At 39.6% G+C, this 19,746-nt stretch overlaps 1 protein-coding gene across 1 annotated transcript in view; it reads right to left on the reverse strand.

The window, feature by feature from the left end:
- The window catches only part of LOC119724047, a 154,855-nt gene extending 139,377 nt beyond the window's left edge, over positions 1 to 15,478 (reverse strand). Inside the window, exons 1-13 of the mRNA XM_038194969.1 lie at positions 15,272 to 15,478; positions 14,367 to 14,457; positions 11,739 to 11,772; positions 10,081 to 10,219; positions 9,463 to 9,627; positions 9,170 to 9,255; positions 8,860 to 8,909; positions 7,332 to 7,456; positions 6,978 to 7,068; positions 3,762 to 3,873; positions 2,237 to 2,411; positions 1,735 to 1,786; positions 840 to 977 (exon numbers count right to left, since the gene is read on the reverse strand). Coding sequence (XP_038050897.1) covers positions 840 to 977; positions 1,735 to 1,786; positions 2,237 to 2,411; positions 3,762 to 3,873; positions 6,978 to 7,068; positions 7,332 to 7,456; positions 8,860 to 8,909; positions 9,170 to 9,255; positions 9,463 to 9,627; positions 10,081 to 10,219; positions 11,739 to 11,772; positions 14,367 to 14,457; positions 15,272 to 15,478 — 1,465 coding nt within the window. The remainder of the gene's footprint in view (positions 1 to 839; positions 978 to 1,734; positions 1,787 to 2,236; positions 2,412 to 3,761; positions 3,874 to 6,977; positions 7,069 to 7,331; positions 7,457 to 8,859; positions 8,910 to 9,169; positions 9,256 to 9,462; positions 9,628 to 10,080; positions 10,220 to 11,738; positions 11,773 to 14,366; positions 14,458 to 15,271) is intronic.
- Between the last annotated feature and the right edge of the window lie 4,268 nt (positions 15,479 to 19,746).

Here is a 19,746-nt window from a genome sequence, read left to right on the forward strand (position 1 = left end):
TTCCACAGACGCGTGTGCTACGGCTTGAGATTAAACACGAATTGGATGTGGCTGCCAGCAGCCACTTCAATAGACTCGTGTGTAATTTCAAGCCATAGCCAAGTCATTCTGACGCAGCCTAAGCCGGCCTCAGGTCGACCTTGCGACGACACAGATCAGTTGGCGACTGACTTTGCAGGATCAAGCTGCGCCTGAGCTTTGACCGTCGGGAACATCTCAGTCGGCGATTTTTTGGCGACCTGAGTGTAATTACTGTGACGATATTAACACGATCGGCATCAGCCGGCGCTCAAAAAAAATGAACAGTCGCAAGAGTAGACAAATTTCAACATCTGCGACGTGTTCCGCGACAATCACACAATTTCTCAGTTTTGTGACCTGAGCATAATTGTTGTGCTGGATGCCGACGGTTCCGTCGTGGCGCAAGCAAATCGTGGGTCGACCTGAGGCCGGCTTTATTCACATAAGAACAAGTCCTAGTTTGAAACTTTACTTCTCCATTATGTAAAATCCAACCAAATTCGGTTAAATTAGGAAATGCCACAAATATAATATTTGGAAATGAAGACTCCATGCTTTTTTATGCTACAGAGATTTTTTTTTTTTAAATATCACATACATATGCATCGTATCCAAATTTATTGACTTCCCTGAATAACAAGACCTGCAATTTACACAAACACACTAACATTTACTATACATATTTATATGTAAACTGAGATCATCCTTATAGTGCTCAGAATTACAGGTTTATGAACATACCGACAAATTAGAGATTATCATATAAACTGAAATAAACATCACATATTAAATTAATGATGACAGAACTTAGGGCTTACCGTGAACACCCAGTTTGTCTTCTATTCTAATGACAATTGATTCTGCCTGATGTTTGTATCCAGCCTTCCATCGGTGACCAGCTAAAGCGCCGAGCGCCAGCACAGCAACTCGCTGTATCTCTGGGTCCCGCAAAGGTTCTAAAAACAATCGAGCAACAGTTGCAGATCAGACAGCAGTTGTAAATATGATTTACAACTTTTCGGTTTGTTATTGGTGGCGCTGTTTACACGGGGGAGATTTAGTCAGCTGCAAAACCAGTGTGTGCAAGCGGGCCTAGGAATCACGTGTGGGCAGATGCCGTCCAGATCTCGAATCAAGGGGATCGTGAAAGGCTGGCTCCGGGAAACCCCAGGCTCAACATTTCTAGTTACGGTGAGTTCACTGATATTGTGTGTTCATTGTTCTTAAGAAAGAATAACAAGCCAAGAAACTTGAATGTTTGTGTCATTGTCTCTTATTATTTTATCTGTCCGTTCGTGGAATAAAAATTAAGCCCCATAAGCAGGCTAAAATATTACAACAAAAGTATACATGTTTGTCTGTTGTCTCTCTCTGTGTGTTTGTCTGTCTGTCTGATTTGTATGCCTCATCATTTCACAGTATTTCTTTAATTAGTTATTATATAAAGGTATCTATATACAAGCTTTGGCTTACGGAATATGCATCCATGTATGTATGTGCTGGCAATTGTATATTTCCTTATAATTATATTGTTATTTCTTGTATTTTTAAATTGTGCTGTGCAGAATGGAAATAAATGTGACCTGAACTGAACTGTACTGAAATTAATAACATTTCAGACAAATATGTGTGGTTATCAAATAATTATTTCCCGGGAGGTCCCTGGCCCCTTCAGTTACTTAATTTAAATTTGTGTTGGTTGACAGAACTCACCTGGAAATTTTCCGGGCTGGAAGACAATATCTTCAACAGTCTCTAGATAATGCTACAAATACAATCAAAAGTGAAATTAACAGAAAAATATATAGTGATTCACAAATGAAAAGATTACACTGCCCATTACCACCATCCAATAGCGGAGTTGGGGGTGGGGGGGGGGGGTTTGCTTACAGGGGTTGCAAACCCCCCACCACCACCACCATTCAGCTGCTGACTGATGTTATGGTACTAGTAAAATGGGGCAAAAAATAATAAATGGAAGCTATGGAAAGTTCCTAAATTTATTCTGAAATTGCCTTAGAGTGCAGGAGAAAGAAAACGAATTGTAGATTACAATATTTTCCATGGGAGGTTGAATCCTCGCCCCCCCCCCCCATAGCCTTTTGCACACCTGTACCCATTCCCCACATTTCTGAAAGCTACTGAGATCTTGTTGCCTCTGCCATCAGAGAAATTGAAAAAGAAACAAAATGCCTGGAAGGAGACCTCGTCTAACCTCTGATATGGTGTGTGAGAAGCCGGCAGAGGTCATCAGAAGTCTATTTACAAGCTCCATGTTCGGTTTTGGAGACAGGAGAATAAGATCCGTGAGGAGTGACTGGGGGCTATCAGACAGCATTGAGACGAGGGCATCCATCATGTGCAGTCTGTCCTGCTTGTCACGGACACGTCTGACAAGAAGGAAAGTTAGGAATCCGGATTCACAACATACGATCCAGAAACTATTAACCTTCTTGACAAAAATATATCAAAGGAAGGTAGTCTAACTGGGCTGATGATAGCTGTTAATTAGGTAGAATATAGGAAAGGGGAGTGCATGACAAAATGGACTCCTAGCAGTACATGCTCAAGGTAATTACAAAGAGAAATTTCGGGGAGATCACTGGGAGTCCACTGAGAGACTCATTAATGCATTGCAGATGACGAATGACTCTACGCCCATAATGCGCATATATACCAGTGCAAGCTAGGGGGCCCGTCCCTCCCAAGGAACTCTGACAAGCGGTCAAGAGGTGTCAAATACAGACCTACCATGTATCATGCATCTGGCGTGTGTTGATCTCACACATCTCAGATTTCATTCACACGCCGGACAGTTGTAATCACACGCCTAACACTAAATTGTTCCAGAAAAATATTTTGGGGGTTGTTTTTAGGACCAAAAACATTTGCGTTCGATTCTGTGTGAAGATCATAATAGCCAGCGCCGTCGCTGAGGTAATGGTAATGGTTATGTTCAGCGCTACACCCCTGCAACTTGCAGGTGTACAGTACGCATATGCGCATGATGTGTAATGATTCCTGCTGACATGCCACTGTAATGTAACGCGGCCCCTTACATGGAACAGTTTTATTGTTCGCCTCTTTATAGTGCCTTTCTGAAGAGCAAGTGAAATTTCATCAATTCCCTTTCATTCATTTTGAGTTGACGTACCCATTACAAATTAAAAGAAATGTTATTTGGAGTAATTATCAGAATTTTTGGTCCACCGATGAACCCTTCCAAAATAATTTGCTGACAAATTTCAGTTTGGTACAGAAGGGGAGAAAATGACGCCTCATCAGAATTTGTCAAATTTAAAGAAATTCTTATTAACTTGGGATTTTACGAGATTTGTTCAAGTGAGCAACATAAGGGAACACTCGGTCAATTTTGTGACCAAGTTGTTGCCCGCTAGCACTGTCACAAGCCCAGCTTTTGTTTGATTTTGGCAGTCCATGTGAGTACACCATTTTTTCTACCATCAACTCCCTCCCATAGCTACTAGATAAGATTGAACGAAAAATGTGTGAAAACTTTACATCTCAGACAAACAAAATCTAATTTTAATGAGCAATATCCATGACAGATGAGGAAAAAATTCAAACTATATTATATATTATCTACGCGATTATCAATTTTGAATTAACTGTATACTTATTTTGGGACGATTCCTATTTTAAATTGTTCCGCGAATCTTTTATGTGTGATGGGATCAGGGGTTGGGGAGGGGAGGGAATTAACTTGTTGAATAAAATACCTGGACAGTGGGAACTTATACATGGGTGAAACAAGCTCACTCAGCTGTCTGTCAGGAACAGACAGCAAGGTTTGCACCAGAGCCCGGAAACACTTGGTGTGATCATTGGAACCTGTTAATAAAAAAATCAACCCACTTATGACATTTGAATCAAAATGGGTAAACAAATTAAACGTCATGATGTCATGATAAAATGAAAACAATATTACCATCAAAACTAGTTGGAAAACTAGTTGTCCCCATTAATTAACGAGTATTTATCCGAAACGTGACAACACCGGTATGCCCTCTCCTGGCTGCCCAAAGTCAGTTTTGATGGCTGTTACGTAGTTAAACACAAGTTAAGAATACAATACAGCAAAAAAAAAAAAAAAACAGTTTCATAATAATGTGCAAATTCTTTCCTTTGTTCAAATGGATATATCACGTTTTGGAAATAAACCTAACCAAAAAGTATTTGTTTGAGCATCATGGTACAGTATCAGTTAACTAAGATTAAGATTAACAGTAGCATCGTGTGACAAATCTCTTTTGTGAGTTTCTGAAAAGAACCGGGGGAAACTCAACGTGTCGGGCAGTGTGCTCTGCCCGTCTTTCGGACATGCAGCATACTGTCCAAAACGTTGAGTTTTTCCCCGTTCTTTTTAGAACCTCACAAGCTCACAAGCGAGATTTGTCACATGGGGCTATCTTTATATTATTGCTATCTTCCTCATGCCAGAATGCAAACATTAAAATCATATCTGACATCTGTGAAGAATCGAATGTTTCAAAGCATCACATTTTTAAGAAAAGAACTCATCGTAAACATCCCTGAGACCTGAATTGAAGCAACAACAAAGACATAAGAGTTTGGGAATTGGGATCTAGTCGATATGTGCTCTTTCCAGAGGCCACAGACCCAAATTCCCATGCACATTTGTCAACAGTATCGTCGCATATCTGACGAAGTGACGAATCGGTCATTTTGGAGTTTTTTTTATTAATTGAGTTTTATGGTTAAAAATATTCGAATTTTCAGATTTTTAGGTTTTTATTTCATGAAAACACTTCATTTTTGTTGTTCCGAAACCCACTAAGTGACGAATCGGCACATATCGGAAAAACTTTGTCTTGCGAACTGACGAATAAATTATTCGACGCTTGGTCATATCAGAACAGCGCGCATCCAGTATCTGACGAAGTGACGAATAACCAGTTATTCATTGGTTACGCACACACCCGTCTTAATAATTGAATGGCGTATGAGGGAACCAGGGATCTTCTGTTTCGCGCGCTTTCCGTCAGCTTTCAAAACAAACTAACGGCGCTGCAACATTATAATGATGACTAAAAAGAGATAACCGTTACTACTTCACCTTTATGTAATTTTGTGTATGTAGAGTTGTAATCCTAAAATGAACGGAGTACAAAATGTACTAGGCTAGGACTGCGCGACGGACAGGCTTATACAGACTGGGATTCATTTAAAACGTGCGATATACTTTCCTTCAAAACCGGCGTTTTATAGGAATTCCACAAAAGGTCTACTGCATTTCAAGAAAATCTCGAAAACGGTCCCCTTTAAGTGGCTAATATGAGCTGAAAACCTCATTTTAATCAGCCCATACTGAAATGAAGTGCCTCCTAGGGGTTGAAAATTAGGATATTTTTTTTTAAAAACGTGCCGTCCACTTTCTTTCATAAACGGCGTTTCATAGGAAAGCATTATTACTGCATTTCGACGGAGTCCATTTAAGCGGCTACTTAAAGCAAAATACATAATTGGAATAAACCAATACTGAAATGAAGTGCACCCTAGAAGGTGAAAATAGGATTATTAAATAAAAATATTATTTATTCAAAACATATGCGGTACACTTTCTTTAAAAACTGCGTTCAATGGGAGACCCGAAATACTGCATTTCGAGATATTCTCGAAAATGGAACCCCTTTAAGTGGCTAATTTGAGCATAAAACCTCATGGGAAAAAGCCCACAATGAAAATAAAGAGTGCCCAGGAAGGTGATACTTCGGATGATGACATAAAACTATGTTTTATTTGTAGATTTTCTTTCAAAGACGGCATTTTTAAGGAAACCCAAAACACTGCATTTCGAGATATTCTCGAAAACGGAGCCTCTTTAAGTGGCTAATTAGAACAGAAAAACCTCATTGAATGAGCCTATACTGAAATAACGTGTGCCCTAGCTGGTGAGTGATGATTAGGATAATGAAATAAAAATATAAATTATTTCAACGTGTGCGGTACACTTTCTTTCAAAGACGACGTTTTATAGGATACCCAAAATTCTTTTCGAGATACAGGTTTTGTATTCTCGAAAACGGAGCCCTTTAAGCGTCTAATGAAAGCAGAATGCCTAAGGATAACAAGCCGTTACTGAGATTATTGTACCCTAGAAGACAATAATTATGGGATTTTGAGACAAAACTGATTGTTTTTAAAACAATTGCTGTCTTATATGAATGAATGAATGAATGAATAAATAGTGTTGTTCGTTGTTAGTTCGCCTTCACAGTTTTGTGTTCCTACTATTTTGTTGCGTCCATTCGAGATATTTTCCTTTTTAATAACTTTTTTATTAGGCTACTGTATATTATTAAAACATTATAGCAAGTACTTGGATTTGAACGTGGGGTTTAAGTGTTACCATATTTTTTCCTAAAAAGAAAATAGAAAATGTTTGTAAAACAAACACATTTCTTTGAAAATGCGCGTAGTGTTGTAAAGAAGTGACGAATATGCAATGGATTTGTGATGCAAAAACGCGCGCACAGTCAAAATGTTATCCTACAAAGTGACGAATAAGATATTTCTACGTGGCGAATAAGCACAATGACGTTTAAATTTATCTCGCGAAGTGACGAATAAGTTTCACAGCAAAAATTAGACAAACCTTTAGTCTTACGAGTAAAAACAAATGAATAGATATATTTTAACAATCAAATAACTACCTTGAATAAATTAAGATTACAAAAGGGGAAAGTAGCATCGAAAAGGGACACGTAAAATGTGTTCAACTTTAAACGCGTTTTTCTCAGAATTGCGTTTACGCGTAATCGCGCGTATTCGTCGGTTCGTCAGATATGCGACGGTATATTCCAATGATTTGCACTGATTTTCAAATCAGATCTTACCAATCCTACTTAGATAAGATTCTTGACCATCTGTATCTGATGGACCCAGGTTGTTATAACAATGTGCAAGGGTACTACCTTTCAACTGTGCTGTCCTCATACAGGTCAAGTTTCCTGCGATGAATTGCTTCAGTTCCGTTGTGTTGAAGTTAAGGTGTCTGTCTGGTGTCTTAGAAAAGAAAAAGAATTTAAACACTCAGCATTTTACAACAATAACAATACATTACTTGAATGGGCAAGGAATGTTTGATTATTGATGAATAATACTGGCTACAAGTAGTTAGTAGCAAACCGTCCAAAAATGTGGGATTCTAAATACTGCGTATGAGAGTCTCAAAACGTAAGATATAAAACATGCAATACAAGAAAATAGACTGGCACAAAGTCCAGAGCAGAATTAAAATGATCACAAGTTTTAGCTGTTTCCCTTACCATAATGACGTGTATTGAGTCAGTGAAAATATCCTCATTATCCGGTGGCCCTGAAGGTGACCGATAGTATGCTTCTCGGGCGAAGATCAGCTGCCCTTCAGAAACAGTCCGCATCTCAGGAAATTCTGAACAATTAAGAGGAAGTCATGTTTGAATGCTGTTTTAGGCTATGTCATCATTTGTGCATGCTGTTTAGGGTTATGCATCGGAACCGGGTACCCGAGTACCCGACTGTTGATGTCAGGAATCAGTTCCGGATTATGGGATCGCGGGTACCTGTAACCATAGAGAAAGGACAAAGAAGGAGTCGCAACTCTTGGTTGACTTTAATTTTGACCATTAACATTCCAATCCCCCGGGAATGTCCATAGCTAAAGCACTGTGACCACTAGCCTGGATCATTCATTGCATCACTGCGAATGGCCTTTAAACACGATGACCATCGCAGCCTTTTTAGTTGGTAACCAACAACGTCCCTATATGCTGCATAATAAGTCATGTCACGTTGTTGCTCTTTAAACAAAAAAACTATTTACGGCAAGATAGCTTTTAACAAATGAGCAGTTGTAAGATGTGAATTATACATTCAAGTTAACGATATGCAGTTGTTGGTCCTTGGAAGCGCTGTACGTTCCTGTTATTTGAAGATGAACTTTTTTTCCGATAAGTTATCATGTCTTTTCGAAAATTTAATTGAAAAACAGCATTTATGAAATATAATATTTTGGGAAAATTCCTAAGTTTTCTCACTTGGGCATTTTGTTCGTCATGAAATGTTTTTTTTTTCAGTTATGTTGACGGTTGACCACATTGTTATACCCAGTGTTAGCAAACTCCGAACAAACACTTTCAAAATCATTCATTTTTGGCGATGTATGACAACTACGCACGCGTATTACCATGGTGCTATCCACAAAGCAATGCAAACTCTTCCTTCTAGCGTTATTGAACATGGATCTCTATTGTGTAATGTGTGTCGCCATATTGTGTCGCCAGGTGCTTTCTATTGTTGCTTTCGAGCGCGGCGATGATCCTATAACACTTTGAAGTACTAGAGTTGTGACTCCCTCTGTGTCCTTTCTCTATGCTGTAACCAACTTTAAAACTAACTTAGTAATATCTCAATGAAAAAGGCAATGAAAAGAAAAGAAGGTTGTGAATGTCATTTCAGTGTGGGGAATTTTCAAAATGAAAGCCAGGCTAGGTAAGGGGGGATAGTTCTCTTTTATGACGCTTGCGGAAGTTGCAGTTTTCATCATAAATCTACAAAGCTCGGTCTACAGGTTTTTTTTCAATCGGTTGCCCGTTTCCCGTATATGCACACCACTAATGTTGTCGACATCTGATAAAAAGTGAGACACAAATGGTACCTGTCAATATTAACTTACGACCAACATTTGTTTTTCTTCAAATAACAAATATGTGGATGATAACAAAACAGTCTAGAAAGAATTTATGAAGATTAACACAAAACATAACTAAATATAAAGTTATAGTGTAAAATACTATATATTGAATATGTTATCACCAATATCTTCTCCTTTTTCTTCTTCAGTCCTGTGAACGCCATGCTGAAACCTGTAGAGTTAGACATTGTCAAACAAAATTGTTCAGCGTCCCATCACTCTGCGTTTGTTACAAAGATAAGCGCAAATCTATATTTGGGTATTGTGACAGACCAATTAATTAATAATACAGGTGTAGCTTCTGGATAGGGTCTAGGGACAAATACATGGGCTTCATTAATTTCAATGAGCCGAACGGGGAAAGTTTTGTCTTCTTGAAAAATAGAAATAAAATATAAAAACACATATAGGAGATTGAAATCTCAATCTTACCCCGGTGCGGACTCCCTTGGTGCGTCATAATGCTCCATTATCTTCACCATTGTTGGCAGTTGCATCCCCTTGTGATAGTGGATCTCCTAAAGTTACAGAGACAAGATCAGTCGAACCAGTACATGTCAGATTCACATTTTTTGTCAAAACAATTCTGTGCAATTTGATAAATAATGTATTGCTACTATCCTCTCAATTACTGTTTTTATAAGCGTGCCAATGAAATGTCCTACAGATTATACACATCTCGAATATTCCCGTTTGAAAAAAAAAAACAATTTTGTATCCCTCACCTTTTGGTGTTTGGATTTGCCGTAAGGTATTGGGTGAGTGCGTCTAGTCTTAGTGAAGACAATAATGCCATCATTGCCCGGTGCCATCTGAGCCGTGTAGGACGACTCGTGGTGACCCTCGTGACCCGTCTCATTGCAGTCGTAGCTCCAGCCGCTTTCCTTCAACTATTGAAATGTAGCACAAATAACATCCCCTTGTTAACATCCCCCTGTAAAATCACGAAAATCTGTCCACAACTTTTTAGGTTATCTTGTCAACAGACACACCAACCAACGCCGATGAAAACATAACCTCCTTGGAGGAGGTAATAATTACAAAATGGTGTCTAATTACGTTTAAACTTGCAAAAAGTAATATTTAACACTAAATTTGAAGCTCGTCAATAGAGGTTTGGCAACACTTCTTCAGAAAAGTCGTGGGGGGGGGGGGGGGTTGAAGCGTGTCACGTTAGGGACTCCACTATTGACCAATCCGAGATGTACATTTTTTGTACAGAGTGCACGGCGTGTTCAGAACTTTACAGAGCGCACGTGAGATGGACGCTCAGGCACGGGGAACGTCCAAGCAATGGCGAACAAAACCGTTACGTTAATTTCAAAAACAGGACGGATGTATACCTTTCCATCGGGGGGATGTTGCAGATTACTCGCCAACAAGCTGGCCAGACCTTTCTTTATCATTATCACCTCTTTGTCCTCATCACTTGGGTAGTACACCTGACCGATCGCTCCATTCTCGCTGATGTCGAATGAAAACCTGCCAGAGTTCGAATTGATAATTAAAAACAATGGAAATCGGTCATTAATGTTTGTCTGAATTTGAGAATCGCTCTGAACACGCGTTTCATTTTCGCTGCCAGAGCATTCGATTCCATTTTAGTTCAATCAACTGAGTGATTAGGCAGCAGATTTTGCAGATTCGGTCACAAGACTTCTTTTTTCGCTTTTAGAGGGCGATTTCAAAAATTCACTATTCTTTTTCACTCGTACTTTAATGCCATCGGCACCAGACACAATTAGGGGTTTCTTTTTCATTAACCGTCAATCGAATTAGCGAAATCTGAAATTGATTTAGAAAAGGTATGCTTGCGTAAAAGAATGCACATGTAACGTAATTGGCCGTCTGTTTCTCAAAACCGAATACACAGACAACGAAAACGATTGAACTTTCGCTGAAGTTAAATGGGATTGAAGACGTGCATTTAAATTCAGACGAGAACGAATGACCGCTTTTTAGTAGTGAATGAACATTTCATGAAATTGGCCTGGAAAACCTATATTATATTGACGTGTGTGGTGAGAGCTAACATGTGGTGAGCGCACTGTTCAACTTAAGAACATGCCATACATCATCGGTAAGCATCCATGTAATTAGAAGTATAAACCAACCCAAGCACGCTACTGAACAGTCACAAGAGGCCCCTTTCGATGGCGAACGAATTTTGTCAGCTTTTGTTCACGGCAAGACCTCCTTGACGGATTATCTTATCAATAGTTGGCTCAATGCCTTCGCCATTGAAGGGGGCCTCCGTGCAAAGAACATTGTGCAAAGAAAACCCTCTTGATTTCTGTACCTCCCACTTTTCGGACTCCATTGACGTACAGACGAATACCGGCACGTAATCACTGAACACTCACAAGGCCCCCTTCAACAGAGAAACCATTCTACAATGGTACAAGGGTAGTGTACAAAGCAACGGCCCCATGACGGATTATCTGAACAATAGCTAGCACAATGCTTTCACCATTAAAGGGGGCCTTTTTGATAGCTCGCTCGGATTAGTCTGAATGCAAAAGAGGGACCCCCAACTCTCCTACTTTCCACGCTTCAAGTTATTATAAAATGATCTATAAGCCCGTCTCCCGCTGCACACAATATTGCTCAAAGTTGGAGGCGGCTAAAGTTCCTATTCTCAAATTGCCTTAGAATGCAGGAGAAAGCATCGTAGATTTCAAATTTTTCAATGTCTCTTCTACACGTTTTTTCCCTCCATGGAAAACCAGGCAACAAAGCAGTGTTTAGCATGAGTGTCATCCAAATTGAGACCTAAGGAAAAAGCGTATAATATACAGCACCAGCGCCAGCAAACTCTACCATATTATGGTAGAGTTTGCTGGTGCCAAGGGTCGTGGGTCTCACCAGCCCCGTACTACTGTGTGCCTGGAGTGACAACTAATTAGATACATGTACATGTATATCGGTACTCCTATGAATATCCGGGTCTGAATTGGTGGGTATTTAGGAACACAAGTAAAATGGATCATTGACAACTCACCATTCATTAAAGTCTCTCTCCTCACTCAGAGGAACTGAAAATGAAAAAGGTATTTGAACATCATTTACAACCAGGGCAAAATAGCTTAGGTGTATTGGTTGCAATTCGTATTCAAAAGAAAATTGTGCAAAGAAAACCCTCTTGATTTCCGTACTTCCCACTTTCCGAACTCCATTGATCTTATGACACACAGACGAATCCCGGCAAGTAATCACTGAACATTCACAGATTCGTCTGTACGTCAACGCGTAACAGACGTAAAGTCTGTTACGCGTTGCCATGAACTGTAGCGTCATGCTTTGCATGTGCACAATATCTTTATTTTATGATTATACGAATAAATGATAACCCCATTTTTTTGCAAATCTATTTCAAGTTCGCAAATCTAGGCAACATGAAGGCCGGTAAACAGAAGAAGCATTTTGACATGATTGATCATCACGATAAAAGATGGCAGATAAATGACGAATTCCGCCAAAGGCCCAAGTCGAAAATACAAAGGCCAGACAATTGTTCCTCTAACGCTCACCCTTTTTCTGACGAGAGAAAAAAGAAAAGAAAAAAAAAACCCAGTTAGTATCCATTATTAGCTACAACGGGTCTCCATTGCTTCTCTCCACACGGGTGGGTACCTGTGAGGGCAGATATGATTGATTTTAGCTGCTTTGCGCCGAAATGGCAGCATTGAGCTGTGCACAATATTTTCATTATATAAATGATAACCCCATTTGTTTGCAAATCTATTTCAAGTTCGCAGATCCAGGCTGCATGTAGGCCGGTAAACAGAAGAAGTATTTTGACATGATTGATCATCACGATAAAAGATGGAAAATAAATGACGAATTCCGCCTAAGGTCCAAGTTTTTTTGTTGAGGAAAAAATAATAAGAAACAAAAAACAGTTAGTAACCATTACTAGCTACATCGGGTCTCCATTGCTTCTCTCCGTGGGTACCTGTGAGGGCAGAGATGGTTGATTTTAGCTGCTTTGCGCCGAAACGGCAGCATTGAGTTGTACGCTCCCCAGGGAGCTGAGATTGACTTTGAAATGTTTTCATTGACGCAATGAGTAGCCAGGTAATAATGATGTAGCGCTTTGAGCACCTGGTGGATACGTGCGCTTTATAAATACACACTATTATTGTAGGTTTTCCCGGCCAATTTCCTAAAATGTTCATTCACCTCTAATCATCGGTGACCGTCATTCATTTTCGTCTGAATTTGAGACTCGCTCTGAACACGCGTTTTGTTTTCGCGACCAGAGCATTCGATTCCATTTCAGTTCAATCCAATCAATTAAGTGATTGAGCAGCACCTTTTGTTTATGCCCATTCAGATCCGTTTACAAGACTTCTTTTCACTTTTAGAGGGTGATTTCAAACATTCACCATTCTATTTCACTTTTAGTTTAATGCCATTGGCACCAGATACAATTAGGGGTTTCTTTTTCATTTACCGTCAATCAAATTAGCTATACCTGAAGTCAATTTGGAAAAGGTATGCTTGGGTACATGAATGCACCGCTAACGTAAAACCGAATGCACGGACAATGCAAACGATTGAACTTTCGTTGAATTGAAATGGATTAAAGGCGTGCACTCAAATTCAGACGAAAACGAATGACCGATTTTCAGAAGTGAATTAACATTTCAGGAAATTGGCCGGGAAAACCGATTTGCCTATTAAGGGGGAAAAATGCCCATGCACCAACCTCGTTCTAGTGATTTAGTTTCAACATCGAGACGAAAGTAGACCCTGGTAAGGAAACGTGCTTAGCTCTATTCCGATTGGATCCCGTAATCGGCCCTACTAAATCACCGATATATGACGTGTTTTCACGTTCATTGTGAATTGTTACGTCCAATCCTCATCAAAAACAATCTTCTATTACATTTTGCACTTTCTTATTGTCATATTTAGTGTGCTGCAAGTTGGATGGGTACGATTATAACATTAACCTTGAGGGGAAAAAACATGTCAGCCGCTGGCTATAATAGGCCCAATGTTATGACACAGGTACAACGGGGGCCAAATTTAATAAATGGAATGCTATAGTTCCTAAATTTATTCTCATATTGCCTTAGAATGAAGGAAAAAGCAAAGATTTCCGATTCTGCTTTGGCACGCCTTCGCTTCCCCCTTAATATCAACCCCGTCTGTTTCCTGATAGCTATGATCCGGTCGCCCCTGGTTTACCAGTCACGCAACGACAACTTGATTCTGTCTGTGCGCTGGACACCGCAAACAACAACTAACACCGATTTAAAACATATCATGGTGCCAGACTATTCCGCTTCTAGTTGTAACGTGCAAAGTGATTATTGAACATGCAAGTGCTCCAGTAGGTCTACGTACCAGTATCAGGGGCTAGTGAAAGCGTACTGGTCGACGCCGTGGGGACGAGTTTGCCAATGCACTGCATGTGCTCGATCAGAATGCTTGCTATTACCCACGTGCGCATAAATCATAATTCAACCGAAAACTGGACTATTTTGCAGAGAACGACACGCTTTACATATTTTGTTGCACTTTAGTAATAATTTTCCACGCAATTGTGCACAAAGCAGCAACTCTAGGTGACATTTTAAAAGAATACGCAAGACTGGTCATGTGCAGATGATACATTTACCTAGCTGCTCATCGCTGGTTGCTGCCGCGGTGTGAACCCGGAGGTAAATCTCTTGTTGATCACCGTGAGACCTCACCAAAATGAAACCGATCTGAAGCACAAAAAATGAACCAAATCGTTACACATTGCCACAAATGTATTACATAATGATATTACAATGATATTCCTCAACATATACATGCCATCGGTTAAAAACAGTCCAATTTAGCGACCGCTGCTGTTAAATAAAATCCCCCTTTATCGGGTTGAGGAATAGCCTCTGGAGCCGTAGGCCTACTGAACTTTGCGGTGGTTACGTGTTTTGGCCTGTGTTGTCCAGCGTACAATCTTTTTCGTTGAGTGGTTGCAAAGACGACTCAGAGCCAAGAAGTGGGATAATCACACCTTGTTCTAATACTTTCAAAAAAGCCAGGGAAGATCCAGGTTTGGACCAACAGGTTAATCTGCCAAGAAAGAGAGAGAGAGAGAGAGAGAAAGGGGGAGAGGGGGGGGGGTGGCAAGCATTGGCTAGGCTTTTCTGCACAATTTTCTTATTTAGGCGGCCTAAGGGGGGTTGGTTACAGACCTCCAAAACCCCGCCTGTAGATCCACTACTGAAATATACATGTATTTTACAAGCTTAATTGAATTTAAGGAAGAAAGAAATTGCAAAGTAAACTGTTTTGACCTAATTCTTAAGGGCTTGATTTTTTTTTAAGCTGTACTCAAGTTCAAGTCAATCACAACTAAATAGAGTCAATCACAAGTTACGTCACAAAACAGTGAAGTTCAATTAACGCAGTTTAATTCGAATAGTCTATCACTTTGACAATTGACTGACCGAACGACTTGTGATTGGCTCGTGATAATTTCTTGCGATGAAATACTTTTGTTGACACACATTTTGTGATATGCGGTTTAAGTACCTTGGATTTCACCTGAATTGTCCGAACCTCCTTCAGCTCCGTGGAAGACTGGTAGGTGTAGATGTACTCGGTGTCCGGTTTGAACCGGATGAAACTGGCCGGGACTGGATCGATCGAGCCGGCAATGACGGCGACGACCAGTATGACCCCAAGCAGGGTGGATGTACCCGACCGGGGATAAGGTCTACGTGAGTCGGTCACGGCCATCTCGGAAAATCAGGGCCGAACCGTGAGACTGCGATAGCCCGGGTGCCCGGTAGAATAGAAAAATATTTTACCTAAAAAGATAAAATATTACGGATATTTTTGGAAAATAAAAAAGATTGTGTGGAAACTCATAGGTGTAGTTTAATTGGTTCTTTTATCAATTACTTTAAGGCGGTTCATCCGTGCGGTGCCTATAAATTGAATTGATTTTCCGTCGAGGAATTTTGGAGGAAACCGTGCTTAAAAATTCAAAAAATTCCGGTTTAGTATTGTATTAAAACACCACGGAAACATAATCTGTCAATTTGCACACATTTTAAAGTCTCTATATGCCTATACAATAATGTCAATAGTACTACAGACACATATCCGGTTAATCCGCCCCCACCCCCTCAACCTTGTTTCGCGATCCGAGCTGTTCTGACCTTTTAGCCTCGAGCCTTGCCCATCTTTTAATACAAAATACATTTAAAAAATCGCGCTGTGAAAACTGAATTTACCCATTTACGTTGTGTTTGAAGAGCAGAATTATCATTCGTGGGTATGTTCATAATTTTCGTCACTCAATGGCCGATATTTTAGGGGGGTGCGGAATTCCACCCCCCCCCCCCCCTCCCCCGGCTGAGAGACGGTCAAAATAGCCCGGCCCTTTTAGGGTTAATAGAGAATAAGATTCACGAGAAAAAAAATAAGAAACAATTAACCCAAAGCATACACTCCATAATATACGACAACAATATCTGCTTCCACCCTTGGGGCAAGGTGTTGTGTCGCTCATAATTAATATCAGACTCGGACGGCCAACGCCCCCGTCAACTGTCCTGATGAGGCACGGGAAAGTTTATTTTAAATGTTCAAAGTGGCTTCAGTTTCGTAAGCTTCAGTTTCTCTTGTAAATACAATATTAAAGGTTGTACTGTACACCGTTGTTGTATTAGATACGATACATTTTGGTGGCGGATTGCCCAAATGTAGTTTCATTTGTTTTTGTTTTTAAAAGTATCAATCCGTCAATGTCTATGGAAGTCGACACTGAAAAACCCTGAACAATGTCGGCCACTAAATATGATTTAGCCTCTTCTACACTGTAAAAAGGTTGGGTAAAATACTGTTGGGCAATGTAATTTATCCTACATTGGTATGAAACTACTTCATATTGGGTTGAATTGGGTAAAAACTGTCAAACTATTGGGAAGAATTTGCCCAAGAGTATAGGCAGTTGATAATTTGACCAGCAGTGGTCAAATCATCAATCCAGTTTGTCCAACTTTTTTACAGTGTATAAACTACACTGTTCAGGTATCTTAAGGAGGATGTAGACGAATTTATTTCTAGATTTAAGACTTTGGCTCCAAAAGATTGAGCAGATGTTAAGAGTAACTCTGACTGTGTTGAAATGAATTTGAGTTCTTAAAGTATGATTGATGTGAAATTTGTTGAAGCCCTTATTGATACCGGTGCTTCTATTAATCTCATCGATTATGACTGGCTTTAAAAACATCTGCCTGCCAAACCAGCGCACTATTTAATCGAAAAACCACGTTTGATGAGTGCTACAACGAAAACACAAATAATATGTTTTAGACATTACAGGGTTTATTACGTTGCCAGTTATGTGTGACATAGAATTCCATGTTGTGTGTAGCATTACCTCACAAAATTATAATCTTAGTACGCATTTTCTAATTGAAGTGCTAACATAGACTGCAGATCACGTACACTATGACTTACTAAGAAAAACCAGTTGCGTGTTGTCAAGAAGCAAACAACCGCACCACGCTCTCAGCGCAGTTTGTGTAAAAGTTTCAAATCAACTTCCTGTAAACACTGTTGGTTAATCATGCCTTGTTATTAGGTCGACATGTAGCACGCACTGCAAGTCATGTTAAAATGTCAAATGGTCATGCAAATGTATTGGTTATGAATTATTTTTCTAAAGATCCCGTTACTTTGTATCCATGTACCAAACTGGGATCGTTCAGTTTAATTGACCCCTGTGAATTAGTACAATTGCCAACAATAGATCTTAAGGAATATGAGCACACGTTTCAGAAATTAAACCTTCTTCTGACACCAACAATCCATTTTTGAATCCAGCTTGTTCTGATAGAACAGTGAATTTTGGGAAACAGACAGAAGAAATTCTCTCCTAACTTTAGTTGAATACGGATCACATGTCCAATTCAGAAACAGCTGTGATAACTCAGCTAATATCAGATTATTCTGGCATTTTCTAAGTTGATGGAAGACCTAGAGGCTGATATGCAGGAGTTAAACACACTATTAGCACAGGAGATTGCCCTCAATTAAGTCTCGGCCCTATAGACAACCACCCCACATCCAACAGGAACTACAAAAACAAGTCAAAAAGAGTGTGTTGGACCAAGGCATTATAAGAGAACCTACTAGCCCATGGAGTTTCCCAGTCTGTATGGTACAAAAGAAGAAAAAGCAAGGCTCATACCGCTTTTGTATTGATTTTTGTTAAGCAATAATTATAAGGTCAGTATAATGGATAATAATCCATAACTGAACATAGGCCTAATTATCTGATGTACTTGATATCCTAGGCATCATGAAACCACAATTTTTTTTTAACTCTAGACCTTGCAGCTGGATAGTGGCAAAAAGAACAAGAAGAATCATCCAAATCAAAGGCTTGCTTCATTACGCAAGATTATCTGTATGAATTCCAGTTACTTCCATTTGGTTTACACTATGCCACTGCCACATTCCAAAAGGCTATGCTAGAAGTGTTGAGAGGTCTAAATTGGAAATCAGTGCTGTGATCGAGATGATGTAATAATCTTCCTAAATACATTTTCCAAAACATTTGCATCATTCGAAATGTTTTTTTTTTATCAATTGGGTTACTCCGGTCTTAAATTACAGCCCACAAAAGCGTGTTTTTGCCCATAAAAAGATAAAATATTTGGGCATATGGTTCTGAGCAGCGAAGGGATTTAAACTGAACCTGACAAGGTAAAAGTTGTCAAAAATTATCCTACACTGAAGATAGTTTCAGAAGTGAGATCATTGGATTTGTAGGGTATTACCGTAAATGTATCAAGGACTACTGTAGGATTGCAGAACCTCTCACTAACTTGACTAGAAAAGATGTGCCATTCATTTGGAGTGAAAGTTGCCAAACTGCATATGAGACTCTCAAACAACACCTGGTTGAACCACCTATTTTAGGGTTTCCCCAGATTTGACGGTACGAAATTGTACCTTCAAACTGATATATCTGGCAAGAACTTGGCTTTGTTCTAGCCCATGCGATAAAGAAAGGGTCATTACCTATGGTGGTAGAGCATTATAATGCAGAACACAACTACACTTATACTGAATTAGAGGCTCTTGCAGTTGTCGATGGTTTGAAAAGAAATATACGCAGTATCTCCAGGGAGTACAATTTTCTGTATACATTGTGTATAGTTACCGACCATTGTGCATGAAAGTGGTTTTATTGGACAGTAATCATGCTACGCCTATGTGGTAGATTAGCACATTGGGCACTTAAGTTGCAGTCATATATCTTTTTAAGTTGTACACGTCAAACGCAGAAATTGTCATGGAGACACTAAGGACATTTTGTCACTCGCAAAGTGGGAATCTGGGTACATTCGGAATTTGCCCAGGGCAAAGTGGGAATTCCAACACTGAGCAGCAAATTGGGAAGGTTGTCTTTATGTACCATTAACATCAATATTAAACTTTTTATAAAATCATCTGTGACCGTTTACACTTCGTAGCTAGAGGGAGGTATTGAAATATTTATCAGCTTTGTTCCTTTATTGGCCTACCAAACTACAGAACATGGGCAAGGTGGGAATTACGGGCAACTGTGATTTTATTTGCTAAGTGCTGTTCAAAGCATCCATTGGTATCATTCCCACATTGCCCCACTATTGAATCTGGTTCAAGTGGGAATTTCCGTACATTTTGATGTAATTTGTTATAGATAAGGGCTGTTCAAAGTACCCGTCAAAGTAACAATCACACATTGCCCTACTACTGAACCTGGGTAAAGTGGGAATTACGGGCAATTGTGATGTTTGCTATACATGAGGGCTGTTCAAAGTACCCATTGGTAATACTCCCTCGTTGCCTAACTACAGACTCCAGGCAAAGTGGGATTACGGGGAATTGTGATGTGTTCAAGTACCCATGGGTAAATTCCACACCCCTTTACCTATACAAAGTGCATCAAATTAACGCATGTATACAAGTGTGATAAATATATCAGAAAGTCAGACTGAGTTTGA

The sequence above is a fragment of the Patiria miniata genome, unplaced genomic scaffold (genome assembly GCF_015706575.1).
Source record: "Patiria miniata isolate m_02_andy unplaced genomic scaffold, ASM1570657v1 HiC_scaffold_17, whole genome shotgun sequence".
In the NCBI taxonomy this organism is placed as follows: Eukaryota; Metazoa; Echinodermata; class Asteroidea; order Valvatida; family Asterinidae; genus Patiria; species Patiria miniata.